Below are 8,928 nucleotides of genomic sequence, written 5' to 3'. Positions count from 1 at the left end.
CCAGCTACTCGGGAGGCTGAGGCAGGAGAATGGCGTAAACCTGGGAGGCGGAGCTTGCAGTGAGCTGAGATCTGGCCACTGCACTCCAGCCCAGGCTACAGAGCAAGACTCCGTCTCAAAAAAAAAATAGAAAATTTAGCCGGTGGTGGGAACCTGTAATCCCAGCTACTCAGGAGGCTGAGGCAGGAGAATCACTTGACCCTGGGAAGTGGAGGTTGCAGTGAGCCTAGATCGCGCCACCGCACTCCAGCCTGGGTGACAGAGGAAGACTCCATCTGAAAAATAAATAGAAGCTTGAGACCAAAAAATACAAATAGAAGTAAAAAAAAAAAATAGAGAGAGAGAAAGAAGTTCGAGATCAGCCTGGGCAACATGGCAAAAACGCCCCTCTACTAAAAATGCAAAAATTAGCCAGGCGTGGTGGCTGATGACTATAATCCCAGCTACTTGGGAGGCTGAGGCAGGAGAATCGCTTGAATCCGGGTGGTGAAGGTTACAGTGAGCCAAGATCAAGCCACTGCACTCCAGCTTAGGCCACAGAGGGAGACTCCATCTCAAAAAAAAAAAAAAAAGTGTCCCATGCAGACGACCACCCCTCCCCATAAGCAGCTGAAGGTTTTGGAGTATCCTGCCTCAATCAGGATTAGCCTGGGGACAGGGCAAGACAGAACCTCAGTGGACTCTACTGTGAGGAGCTGGGAGGGGAGGTGTTTCGGAGATAACCCTGGGTTGATCCACATTCCCTAAACCTTCACAACCACAGAGTGGAAGTGGCTTCTACCCCACCCACAAAGTATCCTAAACCCCAAAAGGGGGCGCTTGGAAAATGTGCCAGAGAAATCAGAACACCACAGGACCCAAATGACCAATTTATTAGAGGTTTTGCGGGGATCAGGACACTGTCAAAGCTTTTCTGACGTGTCCTGCGGACTCTGGGCCTGAGTCTGCTTTTTAAAGCCATACTGGAAGAGAAAAAAACTCAGATGCTTCATAATACTAAACTTTTTGGAGGCTGGTGTATTCTGTGGAGCCCCATTTGGGTTCCCAGGTGCTCCCTGGCCCTGGGGACTCTCTGTCTTAGGAAGGGTGGCCCCAGTGCAGCAGTGACCTTGTGGCTGAAGATCCCTCTGTGAAGCAGTGTGGTCTCCGATGCTGTCCTCCCCTGCACGTGGATCACCCACTTTGGGAAGCAGAGTAGAATCAGGTTCCCTCAGGCTCACGTTAGGGGCCAAGTGCTGGCACTTGGCGAGCTGTGGGGACCCGGACATCTTGTTCAGAAGGGTCAGGCTCAGTTTTGCCACCGCAGAGTGGAGCCTCCCTTTGAAGCTGACAGGCTCTGCACGATGGTAGGAAGGCTGCTGCCCAGCCCCTTTGCACCCTGTAGATTCCAGGCTTCCTCTTCTGTATGTGGGCTGCTGGCATTTGAGTCTGGGGGCCTTAGGGGACTTAGAGGGCTCCCAGGATGTACATTCCTTCTTCCAGTGGGCGAGGTCTGCCCTGGAGGATGAGGTCCTCATTCTACTGGGAGCCCTTTCTGCCACCTGGGAGACCTTTGACCTGATCATTTTCCTGCCCCTGCTGTTCTCATTGGGAGGCTCTCCCACCCTTTGTAGGCTACACCAGCTCCTGGATTCCGCTGCCGGTCTGAGGATCCTGGGAGCCTGGAGCTTGGTCCTAGCAGGTGCTTCCTGGATCTTCTGTAGTTCTCTGGCGCCCCCGGGTGGCCTGACTCTCATGGCCCTTTCAGGCTGGATGGAAATGCCCATGGGCTCTGATCTGTGCAGTCTGTTGCTCTCCAGAGCTCTGGCTTGTGTAGGAAGTTTTGAGCTTTTTCTGTCTGGGCGCAGAACCCTCTGGAATCTCTCTGGGGACTTAAGGCCTGGTGAGGAGCCCTGGGCCTCACAATACCCTTCCTGCTGCGCTTGGAGCTGCTGGCCTGTGTTCAGTCCAGGGAGCCTCGCCCCAGCAAGGGTCAATGAGCAAGATCCTAACAAGTTAAACAGGAAATAGGACTCCAGGATCCGCCGGGGAAGACCCCACTTCAGGTGTGCAATCCTCCTCCGCATGAGGGACTCCAGGAGCAGTCGTTTGCTCTTCTTGAGGCCTGTCCCCTTGGGCAGGACAGTGAGGGCAGTGGGAGCACCCTCCAGAGCGATGGCAGCTTCCGGGGCTGGGCCACACGGGAGACAGGGGCAGGCAGAGGGCATGCCCAAGGGAGCAGTCAGAGACAGAGGGTTTTGGGGCTGCCGAGTCAGGCTGGGGGCCTTCTCTGGATCCACCGCTTTGTCCCTTTGTCGTCTTCTCCAGGTTTCAGGTTGGGCCTGCTGGGAGACTGGACTGATGCCCACTCTATGATCCCTGGCAGGGCTTGTGCCTTGGCTGGCCAGATGCTCTCCATCCCCATCCACCAGCAGGAAGACTTCACCCCTGTGGGGGAAAGGATTCATCTCAGGACAGGGGGCAGAGGTGAAACCATTCACAGCCACTGCCTGTTCCTGTTCCAGGGTCCCATGTCCACAGCCAGTGAAGGCTAGAGGCCATGGTAAGCTGTGCTTCCTGCCTGTGGGCCTCTCATTCCCAGAACAGTCGACTTGGAGACTGTCTCTCACAGCATCCTCTCCTCTGACCAGATCCTTGTTTCCTCCCCTTGGTGCTTGAGGCCCTCCAACATCCTCATCTGTGCACCTTCTCTGGCTTCCTATATCCTGGAGTTCTGCAACGTCCTCACCTCCGCCCTCATTCTTATTTCCTTGCCCTTGTACCTGGATCTCTTTATCAATTTCACCTCTTAACTGTCCCTGGTCATCTCCTGCAGGAGCCTGGGTCTCTGTACCATCATCACTTGTGGTCCCTCTCAGGTTTCTCTTCCCCTGTATTGGAATTTTTTCATCATTCCCACCTTCACCCTGTTCCTGGTTCTTCCACGCTGATAAACAGGTCTTTCCATTACCTTTACTTTTCAACAGTCTCTGGTTCTTTGCTCTAAGCCTCCAGTTTTTTCCCCTAAGCCTCCAGATCATTCTACCATCCTTGTTTCGAACCTCTCTCTGGTTTCTCTTCTCTGATGCTTGATTTTCTGCAACATTCTTTCCAGTCAGCTCCCAGTTCCTCCTCCCTGGTGAATGACTCCCTCCAATTTCACCATCTAACTGGTCCTCATTCTCTCTCTTAGGTCTCTGAGTCTTTACACCATCCTCACCTCTAGGTTTTCTCTGGTTTCTCTCCACTGGAGCCTGAATTTCTGTTCCATTCTCACTTCCCATCTGCTGCTGGCTCCTCCACTCTGATAAAAGGATCTTTCTACCAAGATCACTTCTAAACTGACCCTGGGTTTCTTTCCCAGGTGCCCACCATCCTCACCTCCAACTTCTCTCAGGTTTCTCTTCCCTTGTATCTGAATTTCTGTCCCATTCTCACCTCCAATCTGCTCATCTTTCTTCCATTCTGCTGAATGCGTTTCTCCATCAATTTGACTTGTTAATTTGTCCCAGTTCCCTGACTCACATGTCTGGGTACGTGCACCATCTTTGCCTCTAATATGTTCCTGATTCTTCGCCTTTGGTATGTGAATGTTTCCACTAAATTCATTTCCTAACTGACCCTGACGTTTTCCCCCAAGTTCCTGGGTCTCTTTATCATCCTCATCTTTAACCTCTCTCCTACCTAGTGACTGAATGTATGTACCATCTTCTTCTCTAAGTGGCTCATTGCTCTGAGTCTCCACATCAGTTTCACCTTTTAATTGTTCCTGGATCTCAGCCTTGGGTGCCAGGATATTTGTGCCAACCTCATCTCCATCCTTTCTCTGGTCTCTCTTCTCTGCTGCCTGACTTTCTGCTCTATGTTCACCTCCAGTCCAGTTCTGATTCTCCCAACATAGTATCTCAAATTCTCTATAAATTTCACTTGCTACTTGTCTCTGGTTTCCCCACCATAGTGCCTGGATTACCACCCAATCCTTCTCTCTTATATCCCTGAGCTGCTTCTTGGTAGCTATCTGGGTTTCCTTAGCATCTTCACCTCTTCTCAGGCCCTTATTTCCCCACCACACTTGAATTTCATGACTTAATTGTTTCTGGTTCTCTCCCCCAGATACTTTGGTCTTCTTAGCTTTCTTACTTCCACCTTGATCACGCTTCTCCCACCTTGGTGTCTGGATCTCTGTAACATTCCCATTTCCAGTACATTCCTGTTTTCCCCAATCCAAGGCCTGGGTCTCTACACTATTCGCTTTTTTTACTTCTCCCACGTTCTCCTTCCCACGTGACTGGGTTTGTGCAGCATCCTGACCTCCAACCTTGTCCTTGTTTCTGCCCTCTTCTGTCTGAATTTCCACATTAGCCTCACCTTTCATCTGATCTTGTTTCTCCCACTGTGGTGTCTGGGTCTCCTCACCATTCTCATCTCCAGTCTGGCCTTGCTTCCCCAATCCTTGAGCCTGGATCTCTTCCCCATCCTCCCCTCTGGCCTCTTTCTTGTCCTTCCTCTCAAATGTCTGGGTCTCCACAGCATCCTCACTTCCATTCTTATCCTGGTTCTCCCACTCAGGTGTTTGGGTCTCTGCATCAATTTTACATCTTAACTGTTCTTGGTTCTCTCCCATATGTGCCTGGGTTTCGGGGGGATTCTTACCTCCAGCCTCCCTCTGGTTTCTATTCCCTAGTTCCTGAATGTTGGTTCTACTCTCAACTCTCATCTGGTCCTGGTTGTCCCACCCTGGTGTCAAGATCTCGCCATCGGTTTCACTTATTACTAGTCTCTGGTTTGCACACTCCAACACTTTAGTCTCTGCATCACCCTCCATTCCAAAGTCTCCTGGGAACTGCTCCCCAGATGCCTGGATTTCTGAAGCATCCTCCTGTCTGCTCCCTGTCTGGTTCGTCCACCTTGGAGCCTGGGTCTCTCTACTATCCTCTCTGCCTGCTGTCTGGTTTTTACCCCCTGGTTCCCAGGCCTCTGGTGGACAGTCCCAAGACTTCCAAGTGCACATTCTCAGTGTTTGGTGGGAAGGATCAGACAGGAGCTCTCTGGGACAGAACTGCAGCCTCTGAGCTGAAAGTAAGTTTGGAAGAGAGGTGGTTAAGGTCATCGAGTTGGGGTGAGACCTCATGCTGATGACAGACTCCAGTGACACCAACCTTTCCTGTGAGTGAAGCAATAGCTGCTCCATCTCTTGACACATATCTAAGGCAGGGCGAGTCTGACCATCACGGAGACACCAAGGCACCTGCCATGCTTTCCAGGAACTATTCTGAGGCAGTAGACAGGTATTTGAATTGGAGGTGGTACAAAAGATGGGCTGAGAGTAGGTGTGGACATCTGAAGGTGGTCCTGGACATGGGTGCTGTAGAGAGAGCAGGTTCTGGGCCCATGATTCCTGGAGGCTCCTCCGGTATCCCCATCTCTGCCTTTGTGCCCATTGTTGAGAACCTAGGCCCCTGGACTTTCCAGGACTGAAGAATTCAGGAGTCAGCTCGAAGACAGTTTCGCACCTCATGGAGGGCACTGCCCGTTTCTGCAGTGGCACCTTTAGGTGAGAACAGAGAAGCAAAATCCTTGAACACATAATAATTTGCATAATCCACACAGACAGAATAGTCAGGGAAGGCTTCTTGGAGAAAGTGACATTTGACTGGAGACCTGAATGAAGTAAAGGGTAAACCAAGTGACATCTGAAGAAAGAGCGTTGTAGGCAGAGAAGACATTAACTACAGAGGCTTGAGGATGGAACAAAATTACATGTACAGGAACAGCAAAGAAGACCGTATGGCCAGAATGGAACCAGTAACGAGGAGAGCACTGGGAGATAAGATTGGAGACACACACAGGACAGATTACGCTGGTCCTTAGAGTCATGATTAGGAATGTGAATTTTATTCTGAGTTTGACGAATAATATAAGTATAGGAGCCACTGCAGGGTTTTGAGCAGCTAAGTGCTATGTTCTGTTTCTAAAAGTTTGTTCTGATGGCAGGGCATGGTGACTTATGTCTGTAATCCCAGAACTTTGGGAGGCCAAGATGAGTGGATCACTTGAGGTCAGGAGTTCCAGACCAGCCTAGCCAACATGGCGAAACCCCATCTCTACTAAAAATACAAAAATTAGCCGACCATCGTGGTGCATGCCTGTAATCCCAGCTACTCAGGAGGCTGAGGTACAAGAATTGCTTGAACTCGAGAGGTGGAAGTTGCAGTGAGCCAAGATCATGCCACTGCAGTCCAGCCTGGGTGACAGAGCGAGACTCCATCTGAAAAAAAAAAAAAAATCCACAGAGTCGGCCAGGCGTGGTGGCTCACGCCTGTAATCCCAGTACTTTGGGAGGCAGAGGTAGGTAGATCACGAGGTCAAGAGTTCGAGACCAGCCTGGCGAACACGGTGAAACCCCATCTCAACTAAAAATAAAAAAATTACCCGGGCATGGTGGCAGGTGCCTGTAATCCCAGGGAGGCGGAGGTTGCAGTGAGCTGAGATAGCGCCATTGCACTCCAGCCTGGGGGACAAGAGTGAGACTTCATCTCAAAAAAAAGAAAGAAAAGTGTGGCTTTTCAAAGGCCAGGCATGGTGGCTCAGGCCTGTAATCCCAACATTTTGGGAGGCCGAGGTGGGTGGATTACCTGAGGTTGGGAGTTCAAGACCAGCCTGACCAACGTGGAGAAACCCGGTCTCTACTAAAAGTACAAAATTAGCCGGGCGTGGTGGCGCATGCCTATACCCCCAACTAATTGGGAGGCTGAGGCAGGAGAATCGCTTGAATCCAGGAGGGGAGGTTGTGGTGAGCAAAGATCGCACACCACTGCACTCCAGCCTGGACAACAAGAGCAAAACTCCGTCTAAAAAAAAAAAAAGAAAGAAAGAAAAAGAAAAGTGTGTTCAAGCCAGGTGTGGTGGCTCACGCCTGTAATCCCAGCACTTTGGGAGGCCAAGGTGGGTGGCTCACCTGAGGTCAGGCGTTCAAGACCAGCCTGGCCAACATGGTGAAACCTCTTCTCTACTAAAAATACAAAAATTAGCCGTGTGTGGTGGCAGGTGCCTGTAATCTCAGCTACTCAGGAGGCTGAGGCAGAAGAATCACTTGAACCCGGGAGGCGGAGGTTGCGGTGATCCAAGGTTGCGCCATTGCACTCCAGCCTGGGCAACAAGAGTGAAACTCCATCTCAAAAGAAAAGTGTGCTCAATAAAAGGTAGAAGTTGCATCTCTTATTGCTTCTCATCTGTGCTACTGTAAGGCTCCTGTTTTTCCTTCACCAATTCATCCTACATAATAGATTAAGGTAGTGATCTATGAACTACTCAAAAAATCCTAATAACTCCCCTTCATCTGACAGATTATGTTCAAGCTCCTTAGCTGGGTTTCAAACTCTTCAAATAACTGTCCTCAACCTGTCTCTCCAATCTCATCTCTTTCAATTTCCCTTCAAACACTCTGATTATCCCCAAAACCCATCCTTATAATACCTACCTCCTGGGATAATCACCCTCCCACTTCCTCTGGTCCAAATCTCACCCATCTTCTTAAACCTAATTTGAATGCTTCTTCCTGTAAGAACCGTTTCCTAATTCCTCTCCTTACCCTGAATAGCACTTGACCACAAACATGTTCATTCTTCTAAGTTTCAAATAACATGTTATCTTATTTTCTCCCCGCTGTACTGTCTTACTCATCTCTGATTTACTGTCCAAGAAAAGCAGCCTCAGAATTTCCATCCTTAATGAAAATTCAGAGGTTATTAGCTAGCTACAAGTTCCCAGAGCACAGTGTGGGGATTCCTAAGGGTGCCTAAAACACTTTCCAGGGGTCCACAATAACAAAAATATTTTCATATAATATTAAAATGTTGTTAGTCTTCCTCATTTTTTTTCCATGTTGGCCAGGCTGCTCTTGAACTCCTGGCCTCGTGATCCAATCACGTCGGCCTCCCAAAGTGCTGGGATTACAGGTGTGAGTCACTGGACCTGGCCCAGTCTTTCTCATTCTTATTCTCCCACAAGTGTACAGTGGAGTTTTTGAGACTACATGACATGGTATCACAACAGACTGAATTCAGAAATAGATAAAAATCCAGCTGTTTGGCTGGGTGTGGTGGCTCACATCGGTAATCCTAGCACTTTGGGAGGTTGAGGCAGGCAGATCACCTGAGGTTGCGAGTTCAAGACCAACCTGACCAACATGGAGAAACCCAATCTCTACTAAAAATACAAAATTAGCCGGGCGTGGTGGCACATGCCTGTAATCCCAGCTACTTGGGAGGCTGAGGCATGAGAATCGCTTGAACCTGGGAGGCAGAAGTTGCAAGATCGCACCATTGCACTCCAGCCTGGGCAACAAGAGTGAAACTCCATCTCAAAAAAATAAGTAAATAAATAAATCCAGCTGTGTTTAAGAGAGACAGGGTCTTGCTCTTGTCCAAGAAGGTATGCCGTGACTTGATCATCGCTCGATGCAGTCTTGAACTCCTGGGCTCGAGTGATCCTTTCACCTCTGCCTCCCAAAGCAGTGGGATTACAGGCCTGAGCCACTGTGCCTGGCCAACCTGTCTTCAATTAAAGCAACTTGCAAAAATGTAAAACAAAGCCACTCCTGTCACTATCTTTCTTGTTTTGAGAAAATAGTTATTTACTTTTTTTTTAATTGCTTATGCCACAGGACCATACACTTAAAAAGATCTAAAAACAAACTGTATGTTATCTATGTTTTGCCACAATAAAAAATTACTTATGGGCCAGGCACACTGGCTCATACCTGTAATCTCAGCACTTTGGGAGGCGAAGGCAAGGGGATCACTGCTTGAGTGCAGGAGTTTTGAGACCAGCCTGGGCAACATAGTGAGACCCAGTCTCAAAAAACAATAAAAAGTTACCTGGGCATGGTGGTGCACACCCGTAGTCTCAGCTATTCATAAGGCCGAGGCAGGAGGATCGCTTGAGCCC

At 49.4% G+C, this 8,928-nt stretch overlaps 1 protein-coding gene across 1 annotated transcript in view; it reads right to left on the bottom strand.

Annotated features, from left to right (window-relative positions):
• Nucleotides 1–856: 856 nt before the first annotated feature.
• The window catches only part of LOC105514006 (chromosome unknown open reading frame, human C22orf46), a 15,823-nt gene continuing 7,751 nt past the window's right edge, over nt 857–8,928 (bottom strand). The window contains 3 exon segments of the mRNA XM_011945093.1: nt 857–1,763; nt 1,766–3,352; nt 3,355–5,527. Of these exon segments, the coding sequence (XP_011800483.1) occupies nt 1,744–1,763; nt 1,766–3,352; nt 3,355–5,527 (3,780 nt within the window). The 3' untranslated portion in view covers nt 857–1,743.

Source organism: Colobus angolensis, unplaced genomic scaffold (assembly GCF_000951035.1).
Source record: "Colobus angolensis palliatus isolate OR3802 unplaced genomic scaffold, Cang.pa_1.0 Scaffold239, whole genome shotgun sequence".
In the NCBI taxonomy this organism is placed as follows: domain Eukaryota; kingdom Metazoa; phylum Chordata; class Mammalia; order Primates; family Cercopithecidae; genus Colobus; species Colobus angolensis.
Note: the sequence above shows the minus strand (reverse complement) of the source record. Positions and strands in the feature narration are given on the sequence as shown.